Source organism: Lampetra planeri, chromosome 6 (assembly GCF_965212315.1).
Source record: "Lampetra planeri chromosome 6, kcLamPlan1.2.h2, whole genome shotgun sequence".
In the NCBI taxonomy this organism is placed as follows: Eukaryota; Metazoa; Chordata; class Hyperoartia; order Petromyzontiformes; family Petromyzontidae; genus Lampetra; species Lampetra planeri.
Genome location: NC_136112.1, coordinates 7,318,821 through 7,340,158, shown reverse-complemented (window position 1 = coordinate 7,340,158; position 21,338 = coordinate 7,318,821). Strand labels below are relative to the sequence as shown.

Below are 21,338 nucleotides of genomic sequence, written 5' to 3'. Positions count from 1 at the left end.
CACAGCCAGATTTGCTTTATCAAGTGAGGCAGGGATTCCAAGATGCAAGTTCTTAAATACAAGTTAAGAGGGAGGAGAGGGGGGGGGGGGGCTTATCAGAATGTGGTAGCCAATAAATGGAACGTATCGGGAGGGGGGGGGGCTAAAAGAGAGCACGAGGTGCACGTAGACGTCGACGTGGACGTGTTTGTGCGCAAGTCCCTGTTGGTGCACATGATGACGTATTGGAAGGGCTAAAAGAGAGCACGGGGTGCACGTGTACGTGGACATGGAGACTTGTGTTGCCTCCGAAACGTCGTGATTTTATTATTTTATTTTTTATTAATTTTAATTTCATTTTTTACCTACGTGACTTTACCGAAAAAACTAACTAATCCTTGCAGTCACGAAAGCTTCAAATCTAGAATGAGTTAAAGGGGTTTCCGTTTTTTTCCAGGAGGTGGCAGCACAATGCCTGCAGTGATCGCTGCAGAAGATTTTTGAAGATGGAGCAAGCGAACAAAACGTGCACCTTCTTAGAAAGAATCCAAATAATAATATCAGCATGTTGGAAATCCACTGCTGGATGAAAGCGTCCCCATGCTGTGCGCTGGTCATTGACGGGTCAGTGAAGGCGAGTGGCCAAGCAATGGTTTAGATGTCACTTGCCACTGATGCTAGCCGTGGGTCTGGAATGGAATTCAAGCTGCCAGCCTCGTCGTGCAGTACATGAACGGCGGCGCCACTCCTTACTAAGGTGTCGGTGCTAAATGTTCACGTAACGTCACCACAACACGAGCTTTTTCATTTGCCCAATATTGTGCAGAGCAGCTTCAACAACAAACAAAAAGGTAGTCTGTGATTGTCTGTAATGCGCGAGCATGCGGCGATGTTGTACGCAACTGGAAAAAAAATCTGACATTAATCCACTTGAGTTTGACGATGACAAGTTTCCAAAAACTACCTTCCCATTTTGTAGTCTTCTGGTTTGTATCCAATGTACTTCACGAGCTTGGCTACCCCCTCTGCCGGCAAGCCTCTCCAGTGGGGCCACGTCTCCGGACAGAGCGACTTGTACCTGGGAGATCGAAAGAGACCTGGATAGCAAAATGTACCCTGCTGTATATCCGAACCCCATGTCGCCATCTGGGATTGCCATGACAGTGCATTCTTATACAGGGTGATTACAATGTTTTTGACACTTATATGGGACTGTCGTTTGTAATGGAAACATAACGGATAATACACTGTAACATGATAACACATCTTCTTGGTTCTTTCGGTAAATTCACGTAGAATGGAAATAATAAAATAATAAAAATTAAACATAACAAAATTATTCTCACGACGTTTCGGCCACAACGCAAGCAGCCGTCCTCAGGTGGAGAGCAGGTCTGTCGAGTAGGCAGTCTGAATGACACACTCCAGGCTTGGAGCGACTATTTAAGCTGGGATGGAGGGCAGACCTGCTCTCCACCTGAAGACGGCTGCTTGCGTTGTGGAAGAAACGTCGTGAGAATGATTTTATTATGTTTTATTTTTATTATTTTATTATTTCCATTCTACGTGACTTTACCGAAAGAACCAAGAAGATGAATCCCTGCAGTCACGAAAGCTTTAAATCGAAATGATAACAAATGTATGTTAATAGCTTCAAAAAGTCAAAGGGTCTCCACTTGTTCGTCATCGTTGTCAACACGTGCCTGGAATCTTTTCCAAGTGGTCTCCAGAGCCCGGAGGCACATTTTTTTGTGGTATTGTTGCAAATTCTCAGAAGTGTTAACATTTTTTTTGACGCACCCTGTATAACAGAAACACAATATAATAAACCCATATAAATAACATGGATCCTCAACACTACTGACCTCTGAGGATCTCACAAAGCTAAGCAGATATTTTGGGCCTGGCAAAAACTTGGAAGGGAGCCCAGCAAGGGGCATGCCAGGTGTTGTGGACATGGGGCTGCGTGGTGGAGATTATTGAATCGACACGCGTTTAGCTTTTGAGTGCCACGTCCCTGTATGCGTGAATTTTCTTCAGGTACTCCAGTTTACTCCCCCATTCCAAAACATCCCAATCCAGGACGTTCCTGAAAAGCAGTTTTGAGAGTGAGTGACGCTTTTCCAGTGAAAAATAGTTGGCATTGTTACGTTATTGTAATAAATAATCAGTACAAAGATGAATACATTAGACTGAAGACGAAGGGGATTCCATGTCAAACAAGTATGGAACGACACTCGTATACTCAGTGCATTCGTCTGCCAGGACCGAGGCTGTACACATGAAAATCACTCTTGATATCCCACACTGTCACTCATTTTTATCAGCCTCAATGATGAAGTGTTGAGTCGACCCTGATCGAGATTTAAGCTTGCACCATTTCCATTGCAATAATGCATTCTTTCCACTGTTCAACCGTAGTGAAATTCCGAGAGGCAACTATTCTGAAATATTCGGTGTGTAGACAGTTGCCGTATAATGTTCCAATAATGAAGGCAATACAGTTATCGAAGTTGTATACAGGGTGTTTGAAATACATGGACCCGATTTGAAATCGCTATATCTCTGCAACCACGAACCGCCCATGAATGAAACTCTTACCACTTGAAAGGGCGGGGCATGCAGAGGGCGGGGCATAGAGAGAGGGTGGGGCGGGGCATAGAAAGAGGGCGGGGCATAGAGTTTCAAATGATGACCGCTAGATGCCTCTTCCAGCGCACAAACAGCCCCTAGCCTCAGTCATTCACAAGATGGCGACCCCGCAACACACAAGGGGCGTTTTGCATTCTGCAGTTCAGCAAAACTGAATCCATTATTGCGGTGCAGCGTGCGTTTCATCACACCCTGCGACTTTTTCTTGTGGGGATACGTAAAAGACCGTGTTGTTGTGCCACCATTAGCGACTAATCTGGATGACCTCAAAAACAGAATCATGGCAGCGGTGACTTCAGTCTAAAAATACAATTTGAGATGCGTTTGGGACGAATTCAACTATCGTCTCGATGTTGTCCGTACAGCAGGTGGAGGGCACATAGAGCATTTATAAAATGGTTAGTAAAACTTGATAACTTATTAAACCGTTTGTAACTTTTCGTGTAATTGTAACATGTTGCCATCGTGAAATATACTACTTTGAAAATTGGTTCATCTTTTTAAAACACCCTGTATATAACACATTTTGTGAATATTCTATCATGCTGGAGGTGCTGAGGTGTGCACTGCACCACAAAATATCCCATGGGCACAGACTAGTCGACTTTCATATTCTTGGGTTTTTTCGGTAAAGTCACGTAGGTAAAAAATTTAAATTTAAATTAATAAAAGTAAAATAAAAAAAACTATAAAAATCACGACGTTTCGGAGGCAACACAAGCTTCCGTCTTCGGGTGGAACCGTCACAGCTTGCTTGCTGTATCAAAAAAAAAATTACCTACGTGACTTTACCGAAAAAACCCAAGAATATGAATCCTTGCAGTCACGAAAGCTTCAAATCTAGCAATTAGTCGACTTTCCTTTGCGGCGTAAATGACTGTTCTGGAAGCTCAACCACACCAGAAGCATCTCATGGCCCCCCTGTCCCAAGAGGAGCTGCACCCGGGCTTATTTTTGGGTCAGATGAGCAACCCGGATAACAGGTGAATGTAATACCATACATACCAGACCTTGTGATTGTACAACATATCCGAGGAGAAAAGAACTGTGAACCATTGTTTAAAGAAATATTGTAAAAGTATCGTGGAGTTTATGATCTTCACGTAATATCTGTGGTGGCTCTGAAAGGCTGCAGGCAATCTCTGTTCTTTTATTGCACTGACGATGCCTTCTCCGCTGCTCTGCGCAGGTGCTCAAACCCCCAAAGACGCTGTATAAGATTTGGCAGGGGTCATATATATTTTTTTCATTTTTGTTTCTTTTTTTTCACCACGATGCTATCGTGCGTGTCTCCAGGCCTTTTGAAAGAGATAATATGTAGCTATATGTTACTGCCTTTTTTGTGGAGCTCACTAAAGTGCATCCCCATATAATGAAAATAATAATCGAGTAGATACTAGAAAGGGGCCATTTAACAAAATATCTAAAGTGTCAACAAGTGGCTTCAAAATTAATATGCTAAACAAATGTGACAACCTGTTTTAAATTCCATATTAATAACCAGAACATACCGTACCACAGAGGCAGCATGAAATATTAACAATTCTTGCCTGGATAAGTCTCAACCTAGAAACGTTTGCAAAGAAAATAAAGTATGGATTTGTACATCCTTTATAAAGGGATTGTGATTTTTCTTATGCTTATGTTACACTTAAATCTTGACTTAAAGCTTTCGTGACTGCAGGAATGTATTTTCTTTGGGTCTTTCGGTAAAGTCACGTAGATAGAATACAATTATAAAAATAATAATAAAATATCACGAAGTTTCGAGAGGGGGTGGGGGGAAACGTCGTGATGTTTTTATAATTTTCTATTTTTATTCACTTTATTTTCATTTTAATTATTTTATTGTTCTATCTACGTGACTTTACCCGAAAGACCCAAATAATATGTTACACTTGTTTATCCTGGTAGATATACGTCTGTCGTGTTACTGGTCAGTAGCAGGAATAAAACACAAACAAACCTGTATTCCAATGAGTGTATACACATCTAAAAACACACGCTATAATGACCCGTGGATAATTAAATTCATAATCGCCGGTGAAAAACATGTTTTTTGAAATTAAGACCGTAAATGCTTCTCACTTGCCCCGTGAAATTGTGAACTGAGTGGGTCGCATTTAGGTTATGATTTCACCCAGATCGCCCATACAAAAGAGGCAACGCTGTTTCACGTGCCTCGATTTCATCTCCTGTTTAAATAAGGTGATACTGACTGACCTGACGACGAACGGAAGACTGGAAAACAGACATGAGCACAAACAGCCCTGGCACTCTCCCCCGGGTTGCGGTGGGTGCGCGTGTGTTTGCATACACAAGCATACACAGAAGCATGCCACTGTGGTTGAGAACATTTTTCCGTAACACCGCCAATGCCAATGTAGACTCCGCTGTTTCTGCTCTGACTTGACGCGCCCAAGGGAAGGCTTCTGAGTTAGTTACAAACTTACCATAGGCGTATAGCACGTCGAGAGCCAACGATTATGAAGGAGTCATCAGCAATTCACCAACACCATGAATGCCCCTTTTGATATGGCGGGTAGCGATCGCTGTAGTCGCTGCATAAAAAATTAACCCGTAAAAACAAAGTTTTTCACTATAAATCCTTTATATGCGTGGCAGCTAGAGTCCTCTCGTCCTCTGGCTTGAGATGGCTGCCACCTATGGGTCAGATGATTGCCTGCCACCATTACGCAATTGGTAATTAAATAAATAAATAAAATTCCTAAAAGTGTCACATTTTGAACACAAATTTTCACGAAAATAAATTGTCACGCACAACGAGTCTGTGTGCAAAATGTCAGCTCGATTGGATCACGGGAAGTGGGTTAAATAACGAGCGAAACATTTGCACGGTCGTAAGTGCGCAAGCAAGCAAGCAAGTGAACTTAATATAAAGGATTTTAAAATACCATCAAAGCAAAATGCGTAATTGCACACAGGGATTCAATTGCTTTTGGGATATTCTTAGGTTTTTTCGGTAAAGTCATGTAGGTAAAACATCAAAATTAATGAAAATAAAATAAAATAAAAACAAAAATCACGACGTTTCGGAGGCAACACAAGTCTCCGTCATCAGGTGGGACCGTCACAGCAGCTAATTCGGCTGTGACGGTCCCACCTGATGACGGAGACTTGTGTTGCCTCCGAAACGTCGTGATTTTTGTTTTTATTTGATTTTATTTTCATTAATTTTGATGTTTTACCTACGTGACTTTACCGAAAAAACCTAAAAATATGATTCCTTGCAGTCACGAAAGCTTCAAATCTAGAATTAATGCTTTTGGAATATGCTCCGGACCTGTTGGTAGAAATGCGGCGGCCACCTACTTATAATGTCAAATAAGCGAGGAAATTCACCGACACATTCCCTCAGCTATGCTGCGTTCTACAGTTACCACCAGCATCATCCTCATCCTGATATGTCGTACAGATCAAATTGGATCTGAGCTGAAATCACCGAAACGAGGTACTGTTGATGGACACATCGCAGAAGTGGGTGGGTGGGGGGGGGATCCAACATCATAACCGCCATCATCTCATGTGGCATGGCCGAAGGAAAAAGTTGAAGACGATCCGAGACTAATTGGATGACAAATGTGACAACACGGACTGATAGGACGCCAGTGCAACAACTGACAATGACTGCGAAGGGAAAGAGTCATGAAAGTTGACAGCCGAGGCATCGGCGACGGCAACCCCATGAGTACTGCGGTTCAGGGATGGATGATGATCTGATAATAATGAAAATGACGACTTCTAGATTTGAAGATGTCGTGACTGCAAGGATTCATATTCTTAGGTTTTATCGGTAAAGTCACGTAGATAAAAAAATTCAAATTAATAAAAGTAAAATAAAATAAAAATCACGACGTTTCGTCACAGCACGATAGCTGTATCAAGTAGCTCTTACTTGATACAGCTATCGTGCTGTGACGGTTCCACCTGAAGACGGAAGCTTGTATTGCCTCCGAAACGTCGTGATTTTTATTTTATTTTTATTTTACTTTTATTAATTTAAAATTTTTATCTACGTGACTTTACCGAAAAAACCTAAGGATAATGACGACGACGATGATTATTTTCACACACGGGCACCCGGCAGTACCTCTGTAAAAAGAAGTGGTACTTGCGGCGGTATGCGAAGCCTGCCCTCCGGACACGCACGCTCTCCACGAGACCCAGGTATTTGATCTGGTGCCGCACCACCGTGTCGTCAAACGCATCTACGGTGAAACGCACGCAATTCAACGTTGAATTAACCAGAGTGATTTACACACGCTTTATACACAGTGCTATATTAATCATAATAATATTTGGTGGAGCGGTGGCGCAGTGGTTAGCGCAACGCGTTTTCGATTCGCGGCCACGGCTGACGTGGCTGGCGAGCGATATCCGAACTGGTCCTGGGTTTTCCCCCACTTCACGAACCCGTAGTATAGTATGGTACAAAAAACCTGCACAGGTGATGAGATCGAGGGGAGGGCCTTCTTCCAGCAGTGGATTGGCAATGAGATGTATCTTGATTTGAAACTTTCGTGACTGCAGGAATCTATACTCTTTGGTTATTTCGGTAAAGTCACGTAGGTATAAAAAGAAATAAAATAAAAATAAAATAAAACAAAAAATAATCGCATACTTTTTTTTTTCTACCTACGTGACTTTTACCGAACGAACCAAAGAGAATGGGATGCATATCATGCAGAGATTTGTGTTACCGTATTTCACCAGACCAGTCAATTAATGTTAGGAACAAGTGAGGAGAGGTCGTCGAGGGGGGGGGGGCGTGGGGGGCCTGTAGATGTTCACCATACATTCACGGAATTGTTATGAACCTGGGGATGCTTTCACGCAGCGTGTTGACCACAATGCCACTGCTCCCCCTACTGCAATTAGATTTGTATTACTGTTATTTCCCAGTGGGGGCTGCTCATTAGGAGCTTGTGGTGGGTGGGGACCTTAATGACCACAGAGGGAAAAAAGACAATTGAAAAAAAAAACAATACTTGCACATGTTAAAGTTCACGACCTGCATGTTATGTTACGTTTCGGACTGGATGAAGTGTCCTTATTTTCCTCTGGTGCTCTGCCTTGAGGGCAGGTCCTTTGGCTGCCACCCATGATCAATCATCCTTCACTGTTCTCTGCCCTTCTCTTCACTTCCACAAGTGACCCTTCCTTAAACTCCTCCGACATCCCAGTCCTCCAGCTTTGCTCCAATTCCTCTCCTGTTCCGTTCTGCCTTCCATGACCTCCTTCTTCAACGAACCGTCCCCCTCGCAGAACGAGTCCAATGTGGTTCATCTCACTCCTTCCGCTGACATCGATTTGCCATTCTTCTTTCACTGATGCCTTTCCAGATCTCTCCAATTTGCTCTTCATTTCTGTCCATCTTTTCATCTCGGCATCCTTCTCCAAAATCCACATCTCAAACGCGACAAAGTGCAAGTTTCATAAAAAAAATAAGGATCTCTTCGTGTTTGGAAGCAAAACAAGGCGGTGTCGTGGCCCCCGGTGACCCACGTGGACAAAATGCCTCCCCACTCGCCGCAGCGAAGCTATCGTGACAAGTGTCCAAGTGTCCTTTCGCTCAAACTCAATTCTCATTTGCAACAAAAGTGACCTAGGGCGCCAAAAGGGATCGTAAAGCGCAGCACAAACCAAAGAATACGATAGCAGTTGAAACAAAAGAGACGTCAGCACAAAGGACAACTTTGTCAACGTCCCAAGAGTGCGGTGCAACATGAATAGAGCAGATAGAGACCGCCCCACGCATGCCGCTTTATGTTGTTGTGGGCAACTAAGGGGCACATAACAGCCTTGCTCCCTTGCCCGCAGTGCCTTGCTCTGTGCGTCAAAGGCGCTGTTGGTTATTTATTTTAATGCCAATTAGTTGATACTTTGGTTTTTTTTTTAATGGCCCCTTTTAAGTATCTACTCTATTATATGGGGATGAACTTGGTGAGCTGCACAAAAAAGGGCAGTAACCGACAGTTACATATTAACTCTTTAAAAGGGCCTGGAGACACACGATAGCGTAGTGGTGAAAATAAAATTGGTCAGGGTGCAGGAGGTCGTGGGTTCGATTTTGACCCTGACGCCTGCTGTATATTTTAAGCTTGCATGTGTCTCTCCCCGTGGTCGCGTGGATTTTTCTCTGGGTTCTCCTGTTTAAGAGTATTTGTGTGCCCAGCAAAACCTCAGTGAGTCTCAATAATATTTGTCGGGCGTGTCCTACCAGGTCTTCGCAATAGGGGGCGATATAGCTGTGTGTCATCCCAATTGAGTAATTTCCAGGTAATTTTTCAGCATTGCAACGTCTGTCCAATACCGGTTACCAGTTAAATGGTATGTTTTTGTTGTTGATGTTGTTGTTGATAATTGTTTTTTTTACCCTTCTATCTGGCAACAAAACTGACACCTTTTTTTTACAAGGAATCATGTTTGCATATACCACAATACCTGCAGTGATAATGCAAACAAAATACATAACTCTGATAATGTATGCACTGTCAAAATAAAAAAAGGTGTCAGTTTTGTTGCCAGATAGAAGGGTAAAAAAAACAATTATCATATTTTTTACTGGCAAATGAGGTTCCATTGGTGATGTTGTTGTTGTATATTGACACAGGTCACTCTCGCAAATGACACTCATCCTGATCTCTTGGGTTTTCAAATTGTAAAACAAATCAACTTCAGAGTGAGACTTATTTGACGGTTACTATGCACCTGAATATATTTAGTTGTGACGCATCCACCCACCCCCCACAACTCCACCCCCCCAATGCCCCCACCCCCCTCCCCTTTCCATGAGCTTCCATGCCCGTCAGTACCCAATGTACCCCCCCTCCCCCAGGCATCCCTGATTATACTTTGGGTATCCAGCGGTAGATTCCAAATCACGGGGCGGAGTTTTTTTTTTTGGGGGGGGGGGGGCACGGCAACGCCCCTCCCCCCAAACTGGACACCTTTACAAACTGTACACTTTTATTAATTTAATTTGAGTAGTTTACAATGAAGATTATAAATAAATACAATTATATGCACCCACGATTACTAATGTGAGGGTCAAAGCGAACCCCCTGTCCCCCACCCCCCAAATATAGAAGCCAAACTCTGCCTATGCTCCCAATAACGCCCTAGTTGGTAACAAAAAAATAACAACATGTCGTAACACTATCGATGAAGTTGCCAACATCATACTGCAAACACAAACATAGCATACAGAACAACGTCGCACATCCGCCCTGACCGATTAACCGCCCACACACGCACTGCAGTATTTGTTTTATGCTGTAACCATGATCTTTCTATATGATGTTGGCAAATCCAACGCTTTTTGTCACGCATATCTGTCTACACCTCAGTCTCCAGCGAGTCAAAACGTACACCGTCGCACCGTATCATTGTACGCACACACACACCATCACAGGTTGAACGATTTTCAAATCTCTAAAGGCGTAGGCGTGATACATCAATAGCAAATGCATCTCGACGGTCCCGAAAATGCAACACGTGTTGCGATACCGCTGAACGTATCGCCACAAGGGCTGCTCAATCCGCATCTTGACACAGGTGTCCTTGTGGTTGCGACCACAACACTGCCACAAATTAAACAGGTGTTGCCCCACCCAGCGAGAAACTTTTATTATTATTATTATTATTCTTCTTTCACTTGTGAAACATTCGCATGGCAAGAGTCGCTGGGAATCGTTGTAGTTGCTGAAATATATTCCACTTTTGTCAGTCACAGCGGAGAAGAGGGAGAAATACAACATGACGTCCCACCGGTCTCATTATGAAGTCAAACTAATCTGTCACAATTCTCAAAATACGTTTTAAAAAAAATAAAAAGAGAGATAGAGAGCCCCCATAATGGGTGATGATGCTAATTGATATTCATGGAGGCGGTAAGTACAATTTTCGTTCAGTTGTTGTCCTTTGGGGAAGCTCAATTGCGAACATGATGCTGTTTCATCACATTGTCAACTGAGCAGTCTGCATACATTGTGCACTGTAATAGTCATGCAACAATAATGCATAATAATTGAGTTGTGTTTGATAGAGCACCCTCCCTTACGCAGCAGTGTCTCAGAGTGCTTTACACACAACTAGCATAAGTATCCGGCCGTTGCCCGGGTGAAAAATATATTTCTTAATAACCTTACATATATACACAGATGGGCTGCTACCCCTGCCCCCCCCCCAGCCACGATCTCCTGGGCCGCTGTGCAGTAATATGTACGGCCTATAGTGTGGTGGGGTGTCGAGGCCTAGTACCGTGCAGAGCCTCCGGCCTCGCCTAAATTGCCCACCCGGCTGAGGCTGGGTACAGGGGCCGTTACCCCCCCCCCCCCCCCGCGCTACAATAATACTGTCTAATCGCTATAATTTTATTATCTACCGACCCTATAATAGTAATTGCACACATTGTGGTGGGGGGGGAGTGAAGAGGACGTGAAACTTTGATGAATTTACCTCAGAGTCGCGTGTTAATGCGTGCGCATATTTTTAACGGGAATTAAAAATGGCGTCCACCCCGCAGCGAATGCGTCGCTACCCGTTGCTAGGGGCAACCGCCGTCCAATGAAACTGCGTATGGTCCGGCGACACACAGACAGACAGACACACACACAGACAGACAGACAGACACACAGACAGACAGACGGACAGACAGACAGATTTGCGATTTTATATATATAGATAAGCAAATTACTTCATATCTAATTTCAACACTTCTGAAAGGGGTACCCCCAGTGGCAGTGGTCACTGTGGGGCAGAAGGTGATTCAGCACCTGGCTTGCTCATGTGCGTTAGTCTGCAATTAGGGGGCAATGATTGCTATGCGTATTGCCAATTGAGTAATTTACAGGGCAAATTCAAAACTTGAGCAAATTTGGACCATGATACCGATATACAATGGCCTACTCATTTCACACGTCATGAGGGATATTTAACGTCCACTATGAATTAGACGGCATATTTTTTACGGTTTAAACAACTGCAGCATTAACCAGGGCGGCCGCCAGGATTGAACCGCAAAACTTTGCAACGAGCAGCGAACATGATGCCACTGGGCCACGTTACTGCCCATGGATATTTCCAAACACTGTTCGCACATTTGTTCCACTGGCCACTACAAATGTTCTGAACGTGCCCATGGTTGCTACTATGTTTGCGAGAAATACGTGAATATTTAAAGTCAACAGCAGTTGCTATTGAATAGAGTTGTCACCTCTGAGACATAAAACAAGTAAACCCGTAAAAACAAAGTTTTTCACTATACATCCTTTATATGCGTGGCGGCTAGAGTCTTCTTGTCCTCTGGCTAGAGGTGGCTGCCACCTATGGGTCAGATGATTGTCTGCCAGTATTAAGCAATTGGTAATTAAATATTTAATTTGTTTTCCCTAAACAGTGTAAAATTTTGGAAAACATTTTCACGAAAATTTATTGTCACACACAACGAGTCTGTGTGGAAAATGTCAGCTCGATTGGATCACGGGAAGTGGGTTAAAAAACGAGCAAAAGATTTGCACGGTCCTAAGCAAGCAAGCGAACTTAATATAAAGGATTTAAAAATATATTCGCCTGTGGAGGACGCGGGGATCGATCCCGCGACCTTTGGCATGGGAAGCGAGGGCGCTACCAACTGCGCTACTCCGCCACGGCCTGTGGAGAGGTTACGCTCTGGGCTCCTACACTGTGACGTTCAGCCAAAGCCATGAATGAGTTATATTTGAATAAATGCAAAATATTTTTTTTTTGCCTAAAAAGTGTAAACATTTTTAAAACATTTTTCACGAACATTAATTGTCTCGCACAACGAGTCTGTGTGCAAAATGTCAGCTCGATTGGATCACGGGAAGTGGGTTAAAAAACGACCGAAAGATTTGCACGGTCGTAAGCAAGCAAGCAAGCACGCAAGCACGCAAGCAAGCAAGCGAACTTAATATAAAGGATTTAATAAGCGGGACATGTCATGGGAAGAAGAATATCTCAGAAAACCAGAAGAGGAGAGATCCACATTGTCTCGAGTTTGCGCAACATGATTACGCAACTGACAAAAACCAGGGTTTTTATAGTCCTGGGGAGACTTCCTAGCTTTTGAATCGAGGACGATCGTGGGAAAATTAGGACAGGTGGCAACTTTACTCTGAAAAGCCGAGCGAAATCTACACCGGAACAGGCAGAATGGGTTCAACATTCACGACTCAATTGGCATCGTCTCAATTTCTATCGCCCCTATGCGCCACGGCGGGAAATATTTAACAGAAAACATTTTGCTGACTTTGTCACGCGCGTGCGAGAAATTGAGGATCTTGTACAGGCGTGTTTTAATCAATTCACCACCACCTAAGTAATCATGTAACTTCTAACGTTAAAAATGGTAACACAAATAAAGCGTTGCTCTGCTCTGGTGAAAGGATTATTCATCTCGCGACTCGATGCTGATAGCACAATTGGAGTAAAAATTGAGGAAACATTTCAAAAACATGTTGAATAAATAACAATTACAAGAGCTACCACAACAACTCCACTTGCGATTAAGGAGAGCACACGTCACCGTTTTGTTTACACTATAGTTGGCAACTATAACTTGACATCATTCTCATCGCCGCATGTCAGACAGAAGATTGACTTTCGATTTTATGAATACGCAGTTGCTTACCCCAGGCCCAAAGGCCCCAAAAATGCCAAGTGGCCAACAACAAACACCACTATCAGATCTGTGAAAGATCATAGTTCATGCGTTTTAATTTTTTACAGAGCAAGCTCGGGAAATTAGATGATATGAACAAAGTTGAGCGGAAGGTGAAAGTTGTGGAGTGGGTTTGGAGTGTGAATCTCCAAAATCTACTGTGCAACGGCATTTTCGCAGCCAATTCAACTGTCCTCATGCACCGAGCAGGCAGTCAGTGAGTCAATGTGTCAAACGATTCTGTAATGCTGAGAGTGTTCAGGGGGGTAAGCCTTAGGGCAGCAGTTAACAACTCAAAACTGTCATTGTGTCACGGACCCGCGCGTTGTCATATTAAGCGTATCTTGCACCGATCCTTCATCATCATCCACCATGGTCAATCCACTGCTGGATGAAGCCCTCCCCCCAAGTCGCTGCCGCCACCTCTCACGATCCTGTGATGTGATAATACACCTGGCACATGCACAACACATTCCTGCGGAGGGAGCTGGTAGGAACGTTGGGTTGCTCGGTCAATGGCCAGGGTCAACGGCGGCGTGGTGTATTCCGCAAATATGCCCGCCTGTGAGGGCGGGCACAAGCCGGCGTGAGTAGGTTAAACGTTGAGTTTTATAAGGGCACCACGGGGTGACCATCCCCTCCCCACCCAGCTCCACCCCTCCCACCCCCCACCCAGCCCCACCCTCCCCACCCAGCCCCTCCCCACCCAGCCCCTCCCCACCCTCCCAACCCAGCCCCACCCTCCCCACCCAGCCCCTCCCCACCCAGCCCCTCCCTCCCCACCCAGCCCCTCCCTGCACGACGGACGGACACAATAATCCCCTGTGGGCTGGTGTAACCAGGATTTCCTACCAGTAAAAACTGATTTCATAGCTCCAATCTCCTCGCTGGACGTCCTCATTAAGGGAAGAGAACCCCCTTCAGGGCGTGCTCTATGAAACGGTACATTAGTCACGTGTTCGATTAGACGTTATAGAATTACAAAATGGCGTTGAATTGACTGAATTACCCAGTATTATGATAAAGATATACATGAGGCAATGAAATGGGTGGGCGTTTACTTACCAGCTTGTTTTTCATTGTTGGGTTTGATACAGCGAACGTAGGAAGGGTCTTTGGACATCAGGATCTCCATGAGTTTCCCCAGACTGCTCTTAAACTGGGCACCAATCTAATTTGAAAAAAGAACATTCAAAACATCCCACAGATATGCCGCTATCAAAATTTACCATGAAATATGTCAGATGAAAATGTGCAGAACTGGTTCAAGTGTGCTTCGCGTAAACAAACATCTATAACTTTTGCTCGATTATAAAATTGAATTATGTATTTACAGTTCCTGGCCATTTCTTCTCGTTCAGTTCTTGGGGGCAGAAGCACTCCTTGATTATCACATTTCCAGCTCCACACATGACCTAATTGTGGCGAAGGCACACATACATACACACACATGCACATATGGAAATTATTGACATCGTTGACACGAATAACATATACAGATGATCGTGGCTGGCTGGTGTAAAATTGTAAATGTCTTTCCAGAAGGGTTATGAATATAATGCCTTTAACTTAAAAACAATCTTTAAACCATTTTTGGATTATTAAGGCTCCCAAATATTCAGCCCAAAGGTTGACTGGTATCACTCTTAGGGCATAGTCATATTCAGGTGCTGAACTGCGTTAAGTCTTGCGATAAATACATACACATAAATGATCTCGGTTGGCTATGTACGATGCGAAAGAAGTTCAACATACATACATCCCCACCATCAGTAAACTGAGTCATTTGCCTTCTGTGAAGAGTGACATTAAAACTGATGGAAATCAGGAAAAGGCCACTACCAATTAACTAACTTCACATAGGATTGCCCAATTTTTATAAACAATACATTTTTCCAGACAACTAAACGACTGCGTTTTTGTTTGCCCTCTAATCTCAAGTTAATGAATTGAATGCATTATTAAATAACAGCCAGTACTCCCATTACTTCAGAAAATTGTCAGTAATACAATACCCATGAAACCTTGACTTAAAGCTTTCGCGACTGCAGGAATTCATATTCTTTGGGTCACATAGATAGGTTCAAAGAAAATAAGAAAATAACAAAAAACTACGACGTTTCGATCGGGATGACGGCCGCTTGTGTTGCAATCGAAACGTTGTAGTTTTTTTATTAATTTGTTATTTTCTTTGAACCTATCTATGTGACTTCACCAAAAGACCCAAAGAATATGAATACCCATTAAGTGTATTCTGTTACAATTAGCTGTGATGTAATGACAAAAAAGGGGCCTCCATTTACTACAGTTTCATGTTTTTTTTTACAACAGGATTAGGTGGTACGGATTACTTACCCAGTGACCTTCCCTTTTAAATAATAATTTAAAAAATCCACAATACACCTTTAACCAAACCGGCACCAAGGTGTATACATTGGCGAGCAATTAAGAACACTGCAGTAAGAACATTGCTTGCGAAAAAATATTATAGATACCGCAAAGTGTACTAACGTGCATGACGAAATGTTAAAAACAATAACCCGTGAAAGTATAGTTTTATCACGCACAATATGTGGTTACCCAGACTCAGAAAATGTTTTGATAATTCACTTTACACCTGACACCCCTTTGTTCGCCATGTGCTGCACAAGTGTGACTTACAAATCATCTATGAAGAAGACATTAATTTGCACAACCAAGTTTTAAACAAAATGACATTAAAAAAACAAACCTCCTTTAGGTTTCTCAAGAGTAGGTCCTGATTTTTGTCCAGGAATCCTGTTAAACACGAATGATCAGTTACAACGCATACAGTTTTCTAACAAATTACTGTTTGTCATTAAAAATGACAATGAGTAAGAATTATGACATCGAAATGCTGCGAGAGACTGGCATTGGGAGACTATCATCCAGCAGTTGATAGATAATGGTTGTCGAAGGTAATGATGATGGCGATACAGAACAATATATCAATTTATTTTGTATACTTGTTTTAGGTGTGAACTAAATAAAACATTACACTCATAATCAACGTTTTTGGGTTTAGATCGCGTTATTTATAAATGTGTCGTAACCCTCCACCACCCGACACGGTCAATTAGTAAAAAAGTGTCACGTTGACAAAAGACAAATAGTTCACTGCTTTAGCCCACCGGTGTGTTGAAGCGTGAAACCACAACATTTACAAAAAAAATTGTTGGTGAAGTATGGTAAAATTGTAAATGTTGTGGTTTCACGCTTCAACACACCGGTGGGCTAAAGCAGTGAACTATTTGTCTTTTGTCAACGTGACACTTTTTTACTGATTGGCCGTGTCGGGTGGTGGAGGGTTACGACACATTTATAAATAACGTGATCTAAACCCAAAAACGTTGATTATGAATAATATTGGTCGCGAAAGCCTACGTGTTAAACTGACAAAACATTACACTGCAAGCTAATAAACTTGTGTGCCAACCAGAGCTCGTTGTGGCAGAGGCGAAGAGGTTACCGGTTTTGTCCTATGAACTTAGTGACCTGAGTTTGATATCCGGCCTGGGCTAACATCACAAGAGAGTGATGTGTGATACAGCCGAGGGGCCCCCTTTGCCCACCTGCACTGACCAGCATGGTGAAGTATGGTAAAAACAACCCCGTTAACCATATGGCATGAGCAGGCCTTCATCCAATTTTCCAATGTCGATAAATTATCATGATTATTAACTTTGTGTGCTAATTTTATTTAGCAATTAAACTGCATTTAATTTCATAAACTATACATTCTAACGCATTTGCTAAAAGCTTTTGATAAATAAAGTAAATGTAAAGACATGTTCAGTCTGTCAATAACCACAGTAGAATAAGCACGAAGATGTGACGTAACATAAAGTAATTCGATGTACAGTGGCGTTCACGTACCACATTTTTAATTCAACAGTTTTTAAATGGTACGGTACTTATTTTTGTATACTTGTCTGCAGAGGTGGGACAAAGTCATTGTTATGCAAGTCCAAGTCGAGTCGCAAGTCATCAAATTCATGACTCGAGTCTGACTCGAGTCCAAGTCACATGACTCGAGTCCACATCTCATAGGTGGGACAAAGTCATTGTTATGCAAGTCCAAGTCGAGTCGCAAGTCATCAAATTCATGACTCGAGTCTGACTCGAGTCCAAGTCACATGACTCGAGTCCACACCTCTGCTTGTCTGACCTTTCACGTTGTAGTTAACCTCTCCAGCATAATGCCGCAGTTGGAATTCATCTCGTTTGATTTCTCTTCTGTTCTTATGATCGCCAAGTTTGTGGCTGCAAGTAAATGCATAAACGAACAAATTTTGTCTCACATATGCTGACATTTCCCCATTTTATTCCATGTGTTCGATCACTTATGTTACGTGAGGTTAAGATTCAGTTCAGAAATCTTAGAGCAGTGGAGCTTGTGCGTTCAGGGAATAGCTCCAAGGATTTATTATACATCCTTAAAGTGACCTTCTTACCATGCACGCCTTCTCACAAGCTTTGAGATTGTCGAGGTCGACATCAATAAAAACCATTTTGATTTTAAAATCTCAGCAGTGGAATTTGATTCTGATATTATTTATCGTAACTTTCTGACCCACCCCTGCTGGAGCTTCATAGCTCATCGGATTCCTCGAACATAAAGATTCTTATTCTGATTTAGATAAATCAAGTGCAAAACCAAATGCAAGATGATGCTTTTTTTAAATCCTTTATATTAAGTTTGCTTGCTTGCTTGCGTGCTTGCTTGCTTGCGTGCTTGCTTGCTTACGACCGTGTAAATCTTTCGGTCGTTTTTTTAACCCACTTCACGTGATCCAATCGAGCTGACATTTTGCACACAGACTCGTTGTGCGAGACAATTAAAAAAATTCCCAAAATTTTACACTTTTTAGGCAAAAAAAAATATTTTACATATATTCAAATAGAACTCATTCATGGCTTTGGCTGAACGTCACAGTATAAGAGCCCAGAGCGTAACCCCTCCACAGGCCGTGGCGGAGTAGCGCAGTTAGTAGCGCCCTCGCTTCCCATGCCACAGGCGAATATATTTTTAAATCCTTTATATTAAGTTCGCTGCCACGCATATAAAGGATTTATAGTGAAAAACTTTGTTTTTACGGGTTATACTTATTGTGTGCAGTCTTTGGTGACCAGGAGAGACCAATCCATAACGTAATACCATTGAGAACCCAGTTTGAATCATGGGATGGCTGCCCAGAATCGAGGATTTAATCAATGCCAACTCAGGGCTCTTGACATCTGAACCACGATGGCACCTCAATAAATAGCTTTAAGGAGCACATCCTCAAAACAACACCACAATTGACGTAAACACGTGGGCAAAAATCATTTAACGGGCAAACTACGTCGAACATATACATTTCAATGTCACCCCCTGAAACGTCATCACTCTCTTAGAGTATAGATGTATACAGGGGTGGGTGGGTCGGTCAGGGACGATACGAAGACTGCATTGCATATCGGAGTTTTAGCCGGTCCAAATAGGGAGCCGATCCCATTTCTCGAAACTCATGCCCTCGTGGCTGTGTTTCACGTTCCTTTCGTTTCAACAATCAAATGCGATAGTTTGTTGTGCAATAGATAAACACATAAGCGTGACAAAGATACCACTATCACAGACTTACACACACACTCTACCCCTATATTGTTTGGGTTATCCTGCGCAATATGCAATATATCAATTTTGAGATCGGATGAGTTTCCTACGTTAAGAAGTGGGGATGGCCTCCAATTCTCCCCTCTAGTTTCTCCAAGAAACTGAGGTCAGTAGCTTCTCCTGGGCGAAGGCATTCTTCATCCTTAGATAGAGGAATATTGCATCGTTAGAAAATACATCGAGAGCAATTGTGCAAGATTTAGAAAAAGCTGCCGCAGCACTGGTTTATTGTCTAGCTACAAGAGGTGAGGTCATCAACATCATATTATTTTGAGACATCTCCCACGGCCAAGATGAGCTCAGATAAATAAACGCTTAAATGTGTTGTCATCCCGTGTAAATGTGGCGGCAGATGAAACTGTTGAACATTGTGCAAAAAATTACGAGATTAACCCTGAAGCAATTGTTCGTAGGGTTGCTGGAATATAATTGTTTCATGATACAATTCGATAACGAATTTCACAATATGACGATTATCACAATATCAACTTTCCCGGAACTGTGTACGGCAAATCCTCGTTTAACGCGTCGTGTTCACACAACGGACTTTTGCTATAGCCCGGTTCTTCCACAACGTAACACTTTTCGCACAATGCGGAACGGGCACCGTTTTCACGCGGAACGCGAAACCATTATAACACAGCCTATCAGCCGTCAACGACATACTACTTTTTTGAGCTGCGTGGCTGAGCGGTATGGGAATTCTGGGTAGGGGCCGTCCATAAATGACGTCACGTGATTTTGGACGATTTTTGACCCCCCCCCCCCCCTTCGTCACACGGCGTCACAAAAAGTCAGACCCCCCCTCAAATATGACGTCACAAAGCTCTGCCCCCCCCCCCCCCCCAAATAAAACATGTTTCAAATCGCTTTAAACTATTGTCATTGTAGTGCGTATTTAATGTGGTGCTGCACTCTGATGTTGTAGGAGAAAACATGTATTAAAAAGTCTATTTAATGAAGTAGAACGTGTTGTCTATATTTATTAAAAGTTGCGCATTTTGATGTAACGTCACATTTCTCACCCCCCCCCCTCGTCACACATCGTCACAAATGTCTGACCCCCCGCCCTCCCTAGGTGCGTGACGTCATTTATGGACGGTCCCGTATCCCGTAGACATCAGCCTGCCCCTAGGTCTTCTACTGATTACAATGCCTATAACGCATGTATCGTCAGTTACACGAGGAACAGTCCATTAACCACACAAGTTACGAACATGACGTAATAATCACCATGCTGTCAATTACTGCGGAATAAGTCTAACAATTAATTGATTGCAATGATTGCTTATATTGTAATTATTTACATCGCCATATCGCAGTCACTTTAGCCGTTGGGCACTTCCGGCTACATCGACCAATGGAGACCACCAGGACACTTACCAGAATGGCCAAGATGCCTTCGTGTTTCTGCTCCACCAGGTCACAAATGATTTTGTTGTCGAAATATAAAATGCTCTCCCACTTCACCACGCACAAAACCGGAGAGCACATTATCAACATTGTTATTATCTACACAAGGAAAATATCACGAATCAAAGGTGGAGTTGAGGTTTAAAAAAAACACATTGACTGGATAAAATGTATTCTAGATTTGAAGCTTTCGTGACTGCAAGGATTCACACTCTTAGGTTTTTCGGTAAAATCACGTAGGTAAAAAATCAATAATAATTAATAATAGAAATAATAATAGAAATAAAATAAAAAAGCAATATTTATTATTTTATTATTTTATTAAAATCACGTAGGTAAAACATAAATAATATTAAGTAATAGAAATAATAATAGAAATAAAATAAGAAATCACCATTTATTATTTTATTTCTATTATTTCTATTATTTATTTTTATACAATTTTTACCTACGTGATTTTACCGAAAAACCTAAGAGTATGGATAAAAATGTGTCTCTCACCTCAATGCCCTCTGCCTCATACTCGACTTGCTCCGTACCCAGCGTGTGAGTTATGAAAAGTTGCTGAAGCTTCTCGTTGCAGTAGTTAATACACAACTGCTCAAAACTTAAAAGAGGGTCAGACAATAAAGCAGATTAATGCTGGCTTACTAATTGCCCCTTAAACCACAATATAACGCAGCTGATTTAAAAAAGTGAGCGGCCTCGCAATCAGAAGGTTACGAGATGAAATCCTGGTTGGATTGACTCAGCCCATCATCCCGCCAGGATCGATAAAATAACCACCACTTTGTGGCGAAGTTAAGAGTGGTTGTTCTACGGACAGACATGCCCCAGCCATAGGAATGTGGAAATTCCACGACCAGTTGAGGGCTGTCAACAAGATACGAGCACCGCCTCAGGGATCAATTT

The 21,338-nt window shown here is 42.6% G+C and overlaps 1 protein-coding gene across 1 annotated transcript in view; it reads right to left on the bottom strand.

The window, feature by feature from the left end:
* Positions 1-1,974: 1,974 nt before the first annotated feature.
* The window catches only part of LOC144719651 (unconventional myosin-Ic-like), a 61,041-nt gene continuing 41,677 nt past the window's right edge, over positions 1,975-21,338 (bottom strand). The window contains exons 12-20 of the mRNA XM_078595789.1: positions 20,928-21,033; positions 20,397-20,477; positions 19,064-19,155; positions 17,526-17,620; positions 16,068-16,114; positions 14,671-14,751; positions 14,402-14,507; positions 6,743-6,860; positions 1,975-2,068 (exon numbers count right to left, since the gene is read on the bottom strand). Of these exons, the coding sequence (XP_078451915.1) occupies positions 1,975-2,068; positions 6,743-6,860; positions 14,402-14,507; positions 14,671-14,751; positions 16,068-16,114; positions 17,526-17,620; positions 19,064-19,155; positions 20,397-20,477; positions 20,928-21,033 (820 nt within the window). The remainder of the gene's footprint in view (positions 2,069-6,742; positions 6,861-14,401; positions 14,508-14,670; positions 14,752-16,067; positions 16,115-17,525; positions 17,621-19,063; positions 19,156-20,396; positions 20,478-20,927; positions 21,034-21,338) is intronic.